The 18,242-nt window shown below is 39.7% G+C and overlaps 2 protein-coding genes across 2 annotated transcripts in view; both read left to right on the top strand.

The window, feature by feature from the left end:
• Positions 1–1,855, top strand: part of stoml2 (stomatin (EPB72)-like 2) — a 4,738-nt gene extending 2,883 nt beyond the window's left edge. Inside the window, exons 8-10 of the mRNA XM_062434603.1 lie at positions 85–164; positions 284–412; positions 505–1,855. Coding sequence (XP_062290587.1) covers positions 85–164; positions 284–412; positions 505–606 — 311 coding nt within the window. The 3' untranslated portion in view covers positions 607–1,855. The remainder of the gene's footprint in view (positions 1–84; positions 165–283; positions 413–504) is intronic.
• A 1,540-nt stretch (positions 1,856–3,395) lies between these two features.
• pigo (phosphatidylinositol glycan anchor biosynthesis, class O) lies at positions 3,396–12,851 on the top strand. The gene is made up of 11 exons (XM_062434585.1): positions 3,396–3,575; positions 3,853–4,331; positions 4,965–5,108; positions 5,492–5,615; positions 5,996–6,155; positions 7,994–8,176; positions 8,368–9,964; positions 10,078–10,281; positions 10,753–10,937; positions 11,121–11,191; positions 11,511–12,851. Exons 2-11 carry the CDS (start codon positions 3,854–3,856, stop codon positions 11,638–11,640), a joined length of 3,276 nt encoding a protein of 1,091 aa, XP_062290569.1. The 5' UTR covers positions 3,396–3,575; position 3,853; the 3' UTR covers positions 11,641–12,851.
• The last annotated feature ends 5,391 nt before the right edge of the window (positions 12,852–18,242 follow it).

Genomic DNA, 18,242 nt, shown 5'->3' with positions numbered 1-18,242 from the left:
GGCTAAAAAAATGATTAAAAATACTTGAAATACTGCTGATTACACAAGCTATACATCACTAATACATGACTGTGATCCCTCCAGGTGAGGCCCAAGCAGTCCTAGTCAAAGCTGAGGCAAAATCCAAGGCCATCCGTCTGCTATCAGAAGCTCTGACTGAACAGGTGAACAGTTATTTATATTTTTAACAGGTATTTTTTTAATGGGATAACCATGACAGTCTTATTTCTGAAAGCCAGAGTGAACATTTTTGGTTAATTTTGATATTTTTTGTGCAATTCAGAATGGAAACGCGGCAGCTTCGCTAAGTGTAGCCGAGCAGTATGTTGCTGCTTTCTCCAAACTTGCCAAAGAGTCCAACACCATCCTTCTGCCCTCTAACTCTGGTGACATTAGCGGCATGGTCACACAGGTATGTTTATGTATTGATGTCAGTTTTTTAGACTCCAGATTAAGTACGCTTGTTGCTTTTGTCGTCTTCATTCATCATGTTTCCACCCTCAGGCCATGACCATTTACAGCACGCTGGCCAAGACGACTCCAAAAGTAGAAGCTGTGAAGGAGAAGAGCGAAGAGTCTGCGAACCACTCTGCATCATCTCAATAACACGGGGGTGGAGGGGGGGGGCGTAGACCGTGAATGAACTCAAAGCAGTAAATGACACCGAAGCGGGAGAAGCGGTTTGTTTCATACAAGTAGTTACGGGCCTCCGAGGCATCGCTGTGGGATCCGGAGCTCACATACACATCTGCTGGCAGGACAGAAGCAACAACTGCCAACTTCTAAACTCATGGGATATCTTTGCCAAGGAGTACTGGCGGGGGGAAAAAATCACATCTTTTTGTAAGAGGATTTATAATCTTCACTGACTATTGTTTTACGTTGGTCAGTTTATTGTCAGGTTAGGAAATGAACACCAGCCTCCAGCCAAATATATTCATACCAGTGACTTTGGTAGGCTGACAGAATGAAGTTTATATAGAATAAACCCTGGATGTTGTGCACTGTGCAGTATAATTTCTTAGTTACTCCCAGAAATACATAAACCCCCTAAATGGAATTGGATGTAAAGAGTTTGAAAACGTATAAGTTTGACTGGAAAATATGATTGTGTAAGATGTTTTTCTCCTTTTGCGACCTCTTTTCATACCGTTTTTGGTTCCGTTAGCTCAGGTTTACCATCTGCTTTGATACGGCTTGTTTACAGAAATCAGAGGCAATTCTTCAGCATCGTTGGGACCAGCAACTTGAAGCTGCTACACATGATATCTGGCTGGAGGCCTCAGCGTGGTGGAAAGTTTCCCAAAGTGTAGTAAAATTGACAGTTTGGCTCATGATATATTCAAATAATATAGTGTCTCCCTTTTTAAAAAGTGAAACCGATTGTTGCTTGAGAACAATTTTTAAGAATTCAGAAGTATTTCCTTCTCTGATAGTATACAAAGTCAGTGTGCCTGTCTTCATGTTTGTATTTGCCTCTTATGTCTTATGGGATATATTTATTAGATGTCATGGATTTCTGCAAAGAAAGATCACTGATGCAGACAAGTTTATGGAAAATAATGCAAAGTTGAAACCAGCACATCTTGGTTTGTGTCATTTTAGACTCTCACAAGAGACTTTAGATTAAGGTTTATGTGGGGTGGGGGTGGGGGTATTATGAAGCATAAAAATACACAATCATGTTGAAATAAGATGGCACAGAAGACAAACTAGTGGACTTCTTTAACTGTAATGTTTGGAAAATGCCGGGTGTTGAAGAAGAACTCACAGTATGATTTGGAAAATTCACTTCCATGTTTTAGTTAAGGGGTTCAGCAATGATAATTTACAATAAAATAAATAAAATTGTTTCAGTAAATCTGTGTTTGAATGGTTTTATATGAAAATATGCTGAAGGGTTTTAAATCAATAGCAGTATGACACAAAGTGGTTGGGTTAATCCCCAGGAAGAATGAAGGGGAGGAACATTCAGCACTGTTGAAAGTCATAACATCATTGAACAGTTAAAAAATTCCCCAAATGTAGTTAAAAATATTTTTAGAAACTGCTCATGAATTAAATGGATGAATTAATTTATCACAAGACACCTGCTCTCTGCACAAAATTAAATTCGAAATAATTATTTTTGGTTTACTGAAGTAGAGACAGAGTGAGGCATCTTGATTTTGTCCTCTTTGTTATGTGTGTTGTTCCCTCTACTCTGTCTTACAGACAGTATGGTTCCAGTTTGCATTGTATTTAATTGCATATCTCACTCAGTTAATGGATTTCATAAACAATAATACACTCTTTTTATAATGTAGTACTTTTCAAAAAGAAGTGCTTCGCAGACATAAAAAGAGAAAATACTCAGTGCAATTACAAATAAGAATAGGTTCTATGCAATCAAGAAATAGAAATATAGATACAAGACAATGAATAACAATCTTAAGAGTAAATTAAAAAAACACTAATATATAACAAGAATAAATAAAAGAATAAAACAAAAAGCTATTTTATTAAATATATATTATTATATTAATGTATTATTTCATAATAAATTAATAAGAAAATATAGTTCTGCAAAGTCTTGTTAATACTACTATATAGACTAAATATACTACTTTGTTCACTAATTAATTAATTATTTTGGGGGTTTTTTATGGACAAAAAACAAACACAAAATAAACAAAAAATATGTTATATGTACAAAACAAACAAAACCACATATCTTCTGGGTACATAAAACAAATGCATAGAAAAGTAAATGTAAAGAAAATGTACATACAACTATAAATTAAAGCTAGGGGGATGGGGATTTATATAAAGAATTTTAACATAGCACAATATGTTACAGTTTTGACTGCTTTTAGTTTTAGGTAGGATTGATTTGAATGAATGTATTGTTTGATCTCATTGCTAAATGCAATAAAGTGTGGTTTCTTACCTGTAAAAGTGTATTTATGGATATGGAATTTGGCCATAATAATAAGACTTATTGTGTACAAATGAGAATTTTTCTGTGTATTATTTTCCATGAGACTAAACAATACATTCTTCCAAATCAAATGAAAACTTTCATCAATATTTTAACAATAAAATCACAAAGGTTTTGCCAGAGTATCTTCACAAATGGGCAATGCCAAAATAAATGTACAATAGTTTCTGGACATTCGTAACAAAAACTACAACTCACATGAATGTCTCTTTTAAATCTCTTTAAGATATTTTTTTAATCGAATACACTTTATGAATGAGTTAAAAAGGATATTTCCTTAACTTTATTGGTGTTTTTTGTATTTATGTAGCAACCAACCAGTGCCTGCAAGTCAAACTTCAGGGTTTAAATGTATTCTAACATGGTGTCACGAAGAAAACCGTCCTCCGTGAACTTCCGCCGGGTTCACTGCACGCTGGAGTTCCTGGCTGTCACCAGCTATCTAATCTCATTGTACCGGAGTCCCAATGAAGGTGAGCGTGGTGTCGCGTCATTCTCTGTTTACCTGAGACACCTGTGCCCCCTGTGTTGTTAACACACACACATTAACGTCTGCCCTCCGGCCGAGAGAGGACGAAAACCCGACTGCTACAAGGTCAGTGATAATAGCTAGGCGAGCTAGCCGCGGCTAACAGCGTTAAATGTCTCCTCCGCTTAACGTAAAGCTAGTTAACATTTAGTAGTAGCTGTCGCGTCTGAACGTTGTGTGCCGTGTTGTTGAGTTTAAGTGGAGCTTGAACTTGCCTTCTGCTGAAACGTTGTCAGGGTTAGCATCTCCTAGCAGCTGTCACTCTTGACTCCTTTTTCCCCTTGGTGTGAGCCAGGTGCTTAAATGTGACTTTTGTTGCGTTTATGTGTGTATTTGTGTGTAGGATGAAGAGGCTCCCAGTGCTGCCTCTGCTCCTCTGGGTATGTGCGGTGTACTCTGTGGGTATCTACCTGTTTGTGGGTGGATTCCTGCTAGTGAGGCTGGAGGTGAACAGGACAAGCACCTGTAGAGACGTGCTGCAGCCCGGAGAGGAGCCGGGGGACTTCTGCGGCGTCCAGCCACGGTTCCGCCGGGCTGTCCTCCTCATCATCGACGCCCTGAAGATTGACTTCGCCCGCTTTGACCCCAACAACACGGAGCCCCGACCTTATGAGAACAAGCTGCCCGTGCTGGAGGAAACAGCCTCAACCAGGCCCTCGCATGGCCGCCTGTACCCCTTTCGTGCTGACCCGCCTACTACCACCATGCAGAGGATCAAGGGCTTCACCACTGGATCCTTGCCCACCTTTGTGGATGTGGGTAATAACTTTGCATCCAGTGCCATTTTGGAGGACAACCTCATCCACCAGTTTGGGCAAGAAGGTGAGTAGTAATACAGGGGTTATAAGAAGTGGCACAACAGTACCGTCCAGCACACACTACCCACAGCAATAGAATAAAATAGTAAAAAAAAAGAAAAAAAAAGTTGTTGTTATACATTGTGCAATAATAGTATCTAATAAAATGACAGTAATGAGCTACATAAAATAGTTGTCTATTGTGAAATTGTTTTATATGCATAGTATATAATATGATAAAAATAAAATAAGAGTAAAATTATGGTGTGTTTAATATGCAACAGAAACCTAATTATTATTATTAATTGTACAGAACAATAATAATTATATAGTAAATATATATCTGCAGTAGAGTCCCTTATTTTCGGTACATCACATTATCTGCAAAATTAAAGAGGAAAGTATGCCTCCAAAATGAATTACATTAGTCTGATCAGCTACCAAGGGTACAATGTCTGCAGTGGCATCATTGATAAGGGAGTGGTCAGAAGTGTTTGAATGTACTTAATGAGCAGTTTTAAACCGGTCTATATTTTGGCTGCCTAACCCTTTTTTAAAATCTAGACAGTAATTTGGACATCATGCTTAAACATACCCTAAAATCCTCAAGAGAAAGGTATGTCTTTTTTTATTCATAAATGTGTTTGTTCCCTCACAGGCAAACGAGTGGTGTTCATGGGCGATGACACTTGGGAGAGTCTTTTTCCTAAGAAATTCTACCGCTCTCTGCCCTTCCCTTCTTTCAATGTCAAGGATCTGCACACTGTGGACAATGGGATCCTCCAGCACCTCTACACAACCAGTATGTATTTTGTTCATATGTATTTACTGTGAGCTCATACATGCACAATGTATATTATGCAGGCACAGCGGGAAAGGAACATCTAACTCCTGGCAGTACAGTACTTTAAGACCATAAGCACCATAAAGCAGTGAAAATTTAATACATTGCCAAGGGACATCTTCATATGTCACATCTGAGAAATCAAAACCATCAATGTTAAAAATCTCACTGTCAAACTTTATCTTTTTTTGTGTTTAAAATGTACTTTAACGTCAGTGAATCAATTACTAAAGTAGTTGCAGATACATTTTCTGTCCTTTTGATTAATCATTTGATCATGCTTGCGTTGTGTACATGCGCTTCATGTCTCTCTGTCTGTCACTTGTTGTTGGTTTTGACAGTGGTGGGGGATGATTGGGATGTCCTGGTTGCTCATTTCCTCGGGGTGGATCACTGCGGCCACAGGTTTGGTCCCGACCACCCGGCCATGGCTGACAAGCTCACCCAGATGGACGGAGTTATCAGGTCAGACACCAGCCCAACTGCTACCAGCTTGTTTGACAGCATCCCCAGCTGCAGTCATTATCATGTGGTGTCTCAGTGCACCTGTAGTACTGTACTGATATGTCATGTAACTTACTGTAATAACACAGATTCTGTAAAATGCTGACCTAGACAGTCATGGACAGGAAGGAAGTATGACTTTCAAGGACAAATTATATCAAATAATACATATTCAGAAATTAATGAGCAAGTTTTTTAAATGTTAGGCTTCGCTACAATGTTTATATTAAATTTCCTCAAAACAAAAAGTTGAGTCTGCGTTTGGGTAATCATATATTTTTTATAGAAATGGACAGGAACTCTACTGAACCCCTCTGCCCATGTTCATCATTTTCTTTCAGGTCTGTGATTGACCGTCTACAGAATGATACCCTTTTGGTGGTGATGGGAGATCATGGGATGACTGACACTGGAGATCATGGTGGAGAAAGTCAGAAAGAGACCGATGCCGCCATCTTCCTCTACAGCCCTTCCCCTCTTTTTCCCGGACCCCCGTCGCAGGTCGGTAGAGTAGCTGCCTTTTCACACGCAGTTTACATGAGATCATCAATACTGTGTTGAAGAGGAAGAAATGCAAAGGAACGGTTTATTTTGTGGTTGAGTTGGTGGGATGAATGACTAGGGAACTACTGAGTGTCAAGAAAGGTGTATTTTTAACTAGGTTATACTGTGGAAAGGTGAGAGGAAAAGTTTATCAGCAAAAACAAATCTTTGGCTGTTTATGTTGAACACAAACCTGCAACATTAGTCCAGTTTGTAATTTCTCCATGGGGATGTATTTTAGATATTTAATGATGGTTAATGATAAATCTTTACAACAGTTATTTCAGCATCCATAACCTTTTTATTACAACCTTCATCACCTTTCATGCTAATCAAAATAAATCACAGGTCTGCTTAAAGTAGCTAAAATCAATATTCTCGTAATAAAAATGTATGACTAATGACAATGTGTATCTCATAGCTCTCCAACAAAGAGTGACCATGATTCTGACTTGATAAATACATAGTTAAGTTTAGAAGTAAATCAAGTAAGAAAGAATAAACAGCAATAAGAACAAAACGGCATGAAATAATTATAATAAAAAAACTAAGGTCTTTGCTCAGTTAGAACAGGACATGGTGTTAGTGTGACAATCATCAAAATGTGAAAGATCCCACATTCCTGTAATCAGCTCACTAGGTATAAATGCAACAGAGAACAAGAGATAAACACACGGTAGAAAGAAACTCTTGGACCTTTTGATAGAACAGAACATACTGTCAAACAACAGGAGCGTATCAATTCAGTCCATGAACAAGCTGATAAGAAACCAGCTGTAATTGGATACATCAGGGATTTTAAATTCTCTGAACTGTTTCAATTAGTTTTGTGTGTTTTCTTTTTAAAATGTTTCTATCAAATACATCTTCTACATGTTTATCTATCCAATTCAGCATAGTGTTTGCTGTATTACGACAATTCCGAGCATGCACATTTCTGTTCATGGTCGGCTGTGCATTTCCCTGAATCCGCAAAATTGATGCTGGCAGGTGGTCTCTGCCTTTTAAAGGGGTAAAGCACTAAATTAGTGAGCTTTGCCGATCATTTCTATAATTGTAGTGTAATTGCGGTGTAAACCGCCAGTTAAACGACTGCACAGAAAATACCCCCACTGCAACAATTTTAGACATGATGCTCTATTAGACATTGAGACACCGTCCTCTTTGGTAATCAGTTATATTTCAATACCAGTAAACAAACTCACTGAGTGTCATTTATTCATAATCATTTGGGAAATAACTGCAATTAAGATGCTGAAAAATCACCTGTTAGTCTGTGGTAGCTCTCTCTGTGCTGGTTGCTATGGTAAGTAATTATCAGAGTGTTTCTAATTAAAAGAGAAAAAGAGACCATATTTTTCTGCATCAGTCCACTTAAGCTGAGCAGTTTAAGATAAGACATTAATCTTAAATAGGCACCCAGCCTCAGAGCAGCTACACATTTTCTTACTTTAAGGTTAATGCTCGTCTTCAGTTATTATTATGTGGTAGAAAAAACACACATCAGGTAGATCTGAGAGAGAGAGAGAGAGAGAGAGAGAGAGAGAGAGAGAGAGAGAGAGAGAGAGAGAGAGAGAGAGAGAGAGAGAGAGAGAGAGAGAGAGAGAGAGAGAGAGAGAGAGAGAGAGAGAGAGAGAGACAGAGAGACAGAGAGAGAGAGAGAGAGAGGTTTTGTCTTATTCCTCTCCTTACATTTCAGGTTGCTGTTTCTGCTGGAGGTACACGTTTTTGTGCCAGTTACTGGTTACATATTAAAATGCCAAAACGCAACCCTTTTTGTGTCCTCGCATTTGTAGCGTGAACCAGATGTGGTGCCCCAGACAGACCTGGTGCCCACCTTGGCTCTGCTGCTGGGAGTTCCCATCCCGTACAGCAGCGTGGGGCAGGTGCTCTTGCCTTTATTCCCTCCTCACGGGCAGAAGGAAGGTGCAGTTGGAGGTCTCAGCCAGCTGGAGGCGCTGTGGATCAACGCAAAACAGGTACGTCCCTTAGTGAGCAGTTCACTTGCACTTGTCATTTAAAATATCTTAATGCAGCCAAAAAAAAAAAAGACTTGTATGGGTATGTAAAAGAAGTGTTACATACCCTGGAGCATGTTCAGTTGTCTACTATGTGTGTTTGTGTATTTAATTTTTTGTGTGTTAGTGATGTGACTGTTCTGTTTCTGAAGGTCAACCGTTTTCTGGAAACATACTCCGGCATGGCAAAAGATATCCCACCAGAGAACCTCTCTCAACTGAAGAATGAATTCGCCCACCTCTCCTCTGAGTACCTCTCCTCAATTAGAGAGGGTCGTCCACCCTCCCCAGAACTGGCCTCCTTGCTGCAGGCTTACCTCACCTCTGTCAGAGACACCTGTCGAGCTACCTGGGCCCGATTCAACCCACTTAAGATGGCAGGGGGTTTAGCCATCTTGGCGCTGGCCTGCCTGGTGTGTTTCATCCTGTCCGAGCTGTCATCTGTGCTGATCATGGAGAGCGGTCCCGGACTGAAGGTCCCAGTTGCGGCGGCGCTAACGGGGGGCACTTGTGTGGCTGCCTGTCAGCTGCTCACACAGGGCTACATCGAGTTGGCGTGGTGTGTGGCAGCTGCTGCCTTGAGCTCTGAACTTCTCTTCTTAAGGAGGGCTCATCAATTTAGGACATCTGTTGTGGCTAAGAATGGAACCAAAGCTCCAAAGTCTGCGAGCTGGCTGACACCAAGTCGCCTCCTCACCCCCCCTCTCTTGGTGCTCCTCCTCCGCTGTGCCTCTCTGCTCTCTGATAGCTATGTGATCGCCGAGGGCCGTGTAGTCACCTTTCTGGTGTTCTCTCTTGGTCTCTATATTCCCTTCCATCTGAACTGGGATGGCCTGCTTCTTCCCCCCAGCCATGACCCTCTGAAGCCTGCTGGACTGCTGCCCTCACCCGTCTTGTCCCCATCAACTGTAAGAAAAGAAAGCAGCACCCTCCTAACCTGCGTAGGATTCCTCGTCGGCAGCCTCTACCTCTCCCTTAATTTCCACGGCTGTCGAGAAGAGCAGGGCTCCTGCCAGCCCTCGCCGTTCCTCGCTCCTCTTTCTCGGATGCAGAACAGTCAGCTGAAGAACCTCCACTACATCCTCTCCGTCTTCTCCCTGGGCTTGTGGACGTATCTGTTGCGAAGGTGTCTCCGCCACTACGGTAACCTCAACTCCTCAGGCGGGACAGTGTTCACGGCCCGCTTCATCCTCCCGTTGCTGTCTGTGTGCCTGGGGCTGCACTGGGCTGTGAGCGCCACTCCTGAGGACAGCTTCAGGAATCTGGGCCAGCTGATCAGCCTGGCCCAGCTGGCCCTCCCCAGGGCTGCCTTCTGTCTCCTGGGACTGGGGCTGTTCCTGATCTGGCTAGACCCTCTCACTGTGTTTGTGAAGACAAGGGCCTCAGCTTTAGCCAGGGGCTCCTCTCTACCCCCACCCCGCTACCGAGCCAGCACCGGCATAAGCCCCCAAGCGGAGCTGCACCACCTCATCCCCCAGCTCTACCAGCGCATGCGTCGTTCCCTGGATGACGGAGAGCTGAGTGGGGGCGGCGAGGTGGACAGCAGGCCTGCAGTGGAGGCCTACGGACTAGGAACAGTCTACTCTGCCCCTTTGCTTCTGTTCTGCGGCCTGCTGGGACTAGGTCTACTGCTGCTGCACCCAGAGGGCATGGCTCTGTCTTTTCTCCTGCTGCTGCTAGAAATGGGAGCTGTGTTGTACATTCACGCTTCCTCTACCACCCTCAGTTGCCTGAATGGAACATATCCTGGTGAGATACTCAGAATCACACACTTTTCTTCTCTGGTTTGTTTGCCTCTTTGTGAGTCATTACATTTGGTTACCTTGGAGATTGCTCACACCACTTCTTGCTGTTTCCCTCAGGTGGCTTTTACGTGCCCTGGACTCCCGTTGTGCTGTGGTCCCTGGCTGCCACCCAGTTCTTCCATGCCACAGGTCACCTGCCCACCTTCCCCTCCATCCAGTGGGGCGCTGCCTTCGTGGGATTCCCTGATGGACACACAGGCACCGTACTGCCCGCCTCACTGGTTACCCTCAACACCTTTGCCTCACACATCCTATTTGCAGGTAGTGATCCTACTTGAGAGTGAAGCAGTTTAATATGATCAAAAGAAAAAGATTTAAAAATACTAAAAACCATTCTTAAAATACGATGTATACAGTGTGTGGTGGATTATGTATTTTTAGTAAGTATTATATTATTATTATTAAAACACATTCAGTATTTGTCAGAACAAAGTATGAGTATACTTTGGAAGTACTAAATGTAACATATTGAAATATATATGAGAATATGTCAGTGTGATTGTTGGTCCCCAAAAAACAAACAATACAGAGACCACGCCTCCTGTATATAAAATCTCAGTGAACCTGGTAGCCGCACCACTTTCAGTGTAGCTTGGCTGGTAAAGCAGATATTTGTCAGGCCATAGATTTCCTTTTTAACACCATAGTAGTTGCACATAGGAATAAAAAGGAAAAAGATTTTTAGAATGCTAGAAATGAAATGGTGAACTCCACATGTCTCATTGTTTTCAGTGGGTTGTCCATTGCTGCTGTTCTGGCCCCTGGTGTGTGAAGTACGTGGGAGCAAGGGAGGAAGAGCCTGTGGGGAAGAAGGAGAGGATGCTGTGATGGAGATGAGACTGAGAGAAAACCCCCAGCAGTTCAGCTCTGCTCTCCTACAACTCTCAACACGCTACCTCTTTATTCTTGGAGCACAGGTATGTACAGATTCTTACACTGAAGTCTAAAAGTTATCAAGTGTTGAGTTGGTCACCAAACTAATCTATGAGCCACTTTTAGTGTGTCGATCAGTTTGTTTTTTAGTTCTTGGGCTCAGTTCCACCTTTTGAATGTGTATCAGTATCGCATCACTCCACTCAGCATCTGTGCTGTTTTCACAGGTCTTTGCTTCAGTCTGTGCAGCTGCTATCCTCAGGAGACACCTAATGGTGTGGAAGGTTTTCGCACCCAAGTAAGTGCCTGAATGGATTTTCCAGCTCGTGGTAATTTACTGACAGTAAAGGCTTTTGAGGATATGGACACGGTATAACTGCCAACCATTTACTCTGGTCACTGAATGCACATTAGTGAATGCAAGGCCTGCCTTGCTGTAAACAACCACTGTACACACACACGCACACATCCGTTTATCTTTAAGAAGAAATTCCTGTCTTATATTCAATTATTATAACATGAAATGTAGTTTCCTATGACATCATGTCTCCCTATAAAAGGTTAACTGTTTGTAATGGTGATACAAATGTTCAGAGTCCTGTGTTTTCTCCCTCCAGGTTAATGTTCGAGGCCTCAGGGTTCCTGGTGAGCAGCGTGTTTCTGCTGATCGGGGTCACATTAGTGCTAAGAGTAGATGTGGCTGTTGGCCGCTGGTTTAAGAGACTCATCCCCGATGCATCCAGGTAGCAACGGCGCTGCTGCTGCTGCTGCTGCTTTACCACCACAGCTCACTGTGCCACAGAGTAAATGGACATGGTGGTCACTGTAATGTTTTTTATACAAACATTCCCATTCGTGTCTAACATATGGACTCTCACAAACATGTCAAATGAGGTTGCCTCGTAACTCTATTGAGGGCTAAAGTATAGATTACTGATACTGAGGCCCATCTTTCAGCCAGAGGGACTTAAGCACGTCAAATCTCGGACTGAGTGAACTCTGAGCACTGGACTTTTTTATACAGTGATTTTTGGCGATAAGCTTGTAAACACCCTCCTACAGTTATTGAGGTTAAAGCCTCTGAGGCCCAGATTGTATGTGGTTAAAGAGGAAACAACGGTTTCTGAATGTTTCTCCCCTAAACTCCTGTTTTCTGACTTGTGGATGAAAACTTCCAATCTCTCCAAGCCAGACAGTCTTGCAAGAGGTTCATAGTGCAGCAGTCAAAAATCTTTATACAAAAAAAAACAACACAGCCACATGCCTGTCACAACCGCCTCAGCTTTTAAAAAAAAATTGGCCTTAAATATGTGACGGTTATGTAACACTTCATTACTGACGCTGAAATATACATATTGTATGTGACAAAAAGGCTGATTCTCAAGTCTTGAGTTATCAATTAAAGAAATTTACCTGGTGGAACGGACAGTTAAATTTACACCTGAGCCATTTAGCTGACCCTTTTCCACAGTGATTTACAATTAGTATACAGGTAAAAGTTCTATCACCTGATGTCTGGAGCTAGTGTATTATCAATTCAAAAGCGGGTCTGCTCCATTTGCTGAAATCCATCCAAGTGCATTACAGCATGTCTGTCATCTAAGTGTCTGCTGGACAAAGTTTTTCGTTTTGTTTTGTTTTTCTTCCATTTTTCTATGTTTTTCTATTTTCAAGATGTTGAAATAACCAGTTGTGTCTGGTTACTGCCAATTCATAGAGTATTACTGTGCAGTTAGTTTTTGTCTTTTTTTACAGTTTTGGGTACTTAATCTGCCATGGTCTTTTTTTTTTTTTTTAGGGTTTTGATTATTAACTCTAATGCCTATTTATAATTAAGATTTTATTAATCACTGAGTTTTCTAATCTGAAATGAAACTTTTGTCTTAATTAGATCTCATACACCTTTTCCTGGGAATAGGTGCCTACCTTTAACAAATGCCTTTTCGTTGTGTATGATGTCATTAGTTAATTTATTTCTGCAGGACGTCCGAGTCAGATCTGTTACTGTGCTGCAGCTGTAGTCAGCAGCTGAAGCTCATTAGCTAATACATGATATTGAAGAGATGTTGAGCTCAGGTTGAATTAGCTACACTAGCACTGCATTCCTCAGGCTGCTGAACGGGAGTGATGGGTCATTTAGAACGGCTGCTGTAGTGACGTCAGCCCAAGTGTTGGTATGGCGTGGTTGTATGATGACAACACATTTGTTTCTGTTTAAAAAAAAATGAAGGTTTAATATATAAATAACTAAAATGATTTTACATTCTGTAACTGTAATAAAAGTTTTTTTACACGATGTGTTGCTCTTGCAATTATTTGGATGGGAAGGGAGGAAGGAAGGGTGAAAAATATTTAGATTCCACTCAATTTATTCCCAGTTTTACTTATGATTCTGCATCCATATTTCACCCTCTAGTTTATGTATTGTTGCTGTGCTATATATATATATATATATATATAGTGCATAAAAGTTGTATTTAATGTTTTGTTTATTGATCTAAAGAGTTGATGGAAGGGATGGGTGCTGCCATAAGTTTATACTGCCCATCAGTTAAAGTGATTCATTCATTATTTACTGGGTCTTTCCACATTTCCCGTTCCCATAATGCTGTAAGCTGTTGAAAGTGTCACTTGCACACATAAGCAAAGTTTTCTGTGCTTCCATCTAATTCCTATTTTACAACTGAGGGTTTTTTTTTTTGGTTTCACATATGTTTTTTTTTACCCTTTAAGAGTTTTTTTTCCCCATCTTTTTTGATTTTTTGTTTATAACTCAGATGAACTGGACAGGGTTGAATATTCCCTGATCAGATGGTGAAAGTTAAACTCAAAAGGGCATTAAGTTGTTTATGATTTGATCGAACTTCATGAGTGAGCAAGGAATTGCTTGGCATCAAGACTGGCATCAACAATGGCTGGCACAGCTTATGTGTACCTTAAAAGAGGCGGAAATGAAAGAAAATCACATCACAATAGAATGGAAAATTGAAAAGTATGCCTTGAAAGCCAGAAATCTAAATGTCTACCAAGGTAATAACCAAGTTATTGGTATTGATCAAAAGTTCTTTCAACCCCTTTGGTAGTGTATTGAGTTATTTTTTTGTTTGTGCTATGGACCCCTGAAAACTGTTTATTTTTTGCAAACTTTTACCCTGTGGATGTGGGCAGCACATTTTTAATGAGATCAAGATAAATGATTAATGATATCTGCAAATAAGCATTAATTTATTGTAGCATTATTTATTAAAAGAAAAACTATGAAAAATGTTTTCTTGTCAGGTAAATATTAAATGCAGTAACTAATGTGACCAATTTTTCTATGGAAGGACATTCATGGAGAGAAGGTATGACTGCATAAAACAATGTATTTTGCAGATGTCACAACATAAGCTCCTGTGGGTTACAATTCTTGCAAAATGCTGTGACAATGGAATTATACTGCAATAATTCCCGATGCTAAGACTTTCACAGATTGACTGAAACAGGTCAGTGGTTCATTGAAAATGTGATGTTTGAGTTGTTTCTTTATGAATACAAAAAAACAGGATGTTTCCATAGCCTACGTGTAGCAGTGTGGTGTATTTGGATATGACATTGATGTAAAGAACTGGCCTTCATATATCAGTAAGGGGTCCTAGCCATAAAAACATCACTCCACTTTGAAAACGCTAGTTGATGATGTTTGAAGCTTTGGATTCCCTATTTTTTGGATGTGTAACATCATTATGACCGTGGCGCTGTCATATTGCCAAGCTTTCATTCAAAGCACCAGTACTTCTCTAATTGCTCATCATTATCAGATGAACAGCTCTTTGGACAACAATCCCTGCATTTCAGCTTGCATCAACTATTAAAGTCAGACCAATTTGTATTATGGGGATGGAACATCATCTGGCTGCCCTCAGAGTTTGGCATGAATTACTTGATCTTTCCACAGGGGATCCGACATAAAATTCTTTGATGATAACCGTTATCACTTTCTGTAGCTCAAATGAGAATAAAAAAGTATGTTGAGCTTCTGGACCCAGTGTGAGTTCATGGGAGTAACATTTTGAGCCATTATACCACAAACTAAAAAGGTCAGTTACTGGATCTGTCAAGAAAAACTTGCAAAATGAAAAAAAAAAAAAAAAAAAAAAAAAAAAACAACTTGAAAAATGGCAGTTAGAGTAGCTGGGTGAGTGAAAAACCTACTTCATAAAAAATTAAATAAAACCTTTAATAATAAGGTTTCTCTTTTTCTTACAGAAAATGTGTTGTACTTTAAAAGCTTGTTATATTATCCATTGTGTCAAACCTTCATCTGAAAAGTAACTAAAGCTGTCAAATAAATGTAATAGTGTAGAAAGTACATTTCCCTCTGAGATGTACTGAAGTGGAAGTGTAAAGTAAATGGAAATATAGTAGGATACTAGTACCTTGAAATAATACTTAAGTACAGTGCTTGAGTACTTTGTTACTTTCCACAACTAGCTAATGTTAGCTAATATTAGCAAACTTCAGAGATATTGTTGACATCACAGAGTTCGTTCACTGTTTTAAAACTCTTCTCTACTTTTACACTAGGCTACATTTCAGGTAAAAGCTGTTCAGCTAAAGTTAGTTATAGTCATACAACGTGGAAATACTCAAGTCAGCCATTATGTTATGCTTGTACTATAAATGTACTTTAATTTCGTCCAACCTACCAATCAATCCTTGATTTTTATGTTTAAATCATTGTAAATGTTTTAGCTTTTTTCCGAACAGCCCAACTAAATTAGCTTCTTTCTGATGCCAGTCACATTTCCTTCTCAGACTAAATCACATAATTGATCTTTGGATACGCAGGCACCACATAAATATCTGTCTCCACTCCCGGTTATCACTTTCTCAGAATAGCAATTGCATTAGAGGAGAAGAACACATGATTGATGTTACTGTTCTCATCTTAAATTATTTTAATGGTGGGCACAAACAGGCAATGGAAGATTTTATGCAATTTAATTTGAATTTTAATTTTAATTGTGTGTTGAAAAACAGAAATGCAGTCTCTTTTCTATGAAGATTAATAGCTGTCTGCTAGGTCTTGTTACATCTTATTTGTTCTGGTTTTGATTATACAGATAGGAAAATAAGTGATAATTTATTGGATAATTAATAAACATGTTTGAAGTCATTAAAACACCATACTGTACACATTTGGGGACTCATGTAATCACAGAGTAATCTCCCAAGTAATCCCCAGTAACATCACTCAATTTGCACTTTCATTGCTTTTACTACATATCCTGTCTTTCATCTCCATCCTTGGGCAATTCAGTTTTGCACTTTTACATTCAAATGTTGCATAAAATGCATAATGTCACTTTAATTCCCTTTTCAGTCATGTTTACCTGTATGTGTCAAATCCCCCCCCCCCCCAACTTTTTGTTTGATGGTTTGATCTTGTCTTCAAAAAAGACAAAAATAGAATTCAAAAAAGGAAAGAAAAAGAAAAGAAAAACAGTTCTGTCAGTGCAGTTAGCAGTTTTGGACAAATCTTGACTTCAGATGCTTTCTATCTGAATAATATTACAGTTTACCCCACTGTGTAAAAACATCCTTTAAAAAGAGACATTTTACTCAGGGATATGTATTTTTAAATAGGTAATGTCTTTTTCTAGTCTGAGCTCATGGTCATAAGAAGAAAAATAGTACATTTAGATAAATACCAGATAATTTGTGGTCACGGATGCCTTTGAATTTCATACACTTTGGTAGTACATTCTAAGTGTGTATGGGTTATGTATAAATACTGGTATTTCTGAAGCTGATGACACCACCGGGAGAGTTAGTGTCAGCTGACTTGCCAGCGGGCCCCAGATACTCATGAAAGGAACATGTTCAAAGTGAAAGGTGCTTCTGAAAGGATCGGATACAATACAGCTGGAAACGCACAGTGAGGGCAGCAGGTTAGATAATGTACTACAAAAAGATATCATCCTAGAAGCTCTACCTAACCCAAACCTCAACCTTAACCTCAGCCTAATTATAGCCTTAACCCTAAAATCAGGTCATACTGTAACCTTTAAAACACACACACACACACACTTGCTTGAAAACTAACTACACTAATGGATTGGTTTCTAAAAAATGACTTATATAGAAGCACTCAAGGAAGAATATTTCACATAACATATAGTGAGCTATTTGTTTAACTTCACACTACATTTATCTGGATGATGCTTTTGTCCAAAGCTACTGAATATTCCCTTGCACACTATGGGATTCAGTGTCCTTTTCAAGGACAAGAAAAGGATAGAACCAGAATGAACTATATTCATTCTGTATTGCATTCAGTATTGCACTTTATTTTAATTTTATTTTTTTATCTTTATCTTTATTTCTATTTCATTTTATTTTTGCACTTTATCACACAGCCTCAGCCCTTGCTGTTTTTCTTATTTAGTATATTGTATTTCATTTTTTAGTATATTGTTCTTTGATGTCTTTGTGTATTAAGCTGCTGGACCCTAAATTTCCCCAAGGGGATCAATAAAGTTTACATCTATCTATCCATCCATCCATCCATCCATCTGAACAGAATGAATGGATGAACCGTTCTACTTCCTGAGCTACAGCCTGAAAGATAGAATCGTCCATGTTAACCTCCAAGGTGAAATAAATGAAATGTACATATTTTGTGTAGTTATACCAATACGAACAATGTTCAATAATGTAAACATATACAATTACATATGAGAAAAAACTAACTTAAAAAAAAACTCATATACAAGCACATTGGTTCCCCTGTACTTACACATGCACAATGAAATGCAGGCGCGTTAATAGCCTTGACATTAAAAAACAAACCGGTATCTGACATTCAGAAAAGAATTAAAGTGAATGCTTGAAGGGATATATAGCAGTAGGCTGAGACTTGGCCAATCAGCGGGGTCACAGCAACTACACACGTAAACAACAGTAAGACAAGCACACAGGAGCTGTGAGAGACAATCTGTTTGCACACGACTGCACTTCTGTTGTGTTGTCGGTAAGAGCTGCATCAGTGAGCTGTATCAGAACCAAGGAGTGATTGCTTTTCAAAATGATATTCATGTACATCCAGAGGGAAACAATTTCTTGCTTGAATGCTCTGAGACACAGATAATTATACTCCGTAAAAATATGACAGCTGGACAATCAAAGTTCTTAAAGGCAGGTTTATGAACTTCTGGTGGCAAGATTCACCATAAAATAGGAGACTCAGACTGATGACATGAAACAAAGTGCCTCCTTTAATAAAAAGGAATCAGGGGAAAGGGAAGGGGGTCGAACCTAAACTGAAGATTCCTCCCATCTGGGGTCTATGGCTTTTAGCCTTTTCT

The sequence above is a fragment of the Scomber scombrus genome, chromosome 15 (assembly GCF_963691925.1).
Source record: "Scomber scombrus chromosome 15, fScoSco1.1, whole genome shotgun sequence".
In the NCBI taxonomy this organism is placed as follows: domain Eukaryota; kingdom Metazoa; phylum Chordata; class Actinopteri; order Scombriformes; family Scombridae; genus Scomber; species Scomber scombrus.
This window is presented reverse-complemented; position numbering and strand designations above follow the sequence as displayed.

Excerpts from the sequence above, each read along its gene's own strand:
- pigo (XM_062434585.1), top strand. The coding sequence starts at position 3,854 with ATGAAGAGGCTCCCAGTGCTGCCTCTGCTCCTCTGGGTATGTGCGGTG. Across the intron at positions 9,965-10,077 it reads CCTGAATGGAACATATCCTG|GTGGCTTTTACGTGCCCTGG; the intron begins GTGAGATACTCA and ends TGTTTCCCTCAG. Across the intron at positions 10,938-11,120 it reads TCTTTATTCTTGGAGCACAG|GTCTTTGCTTCAGTCTGTGC; the intron begins GTATGTACAGAT and ends CTGTTTTCACAG.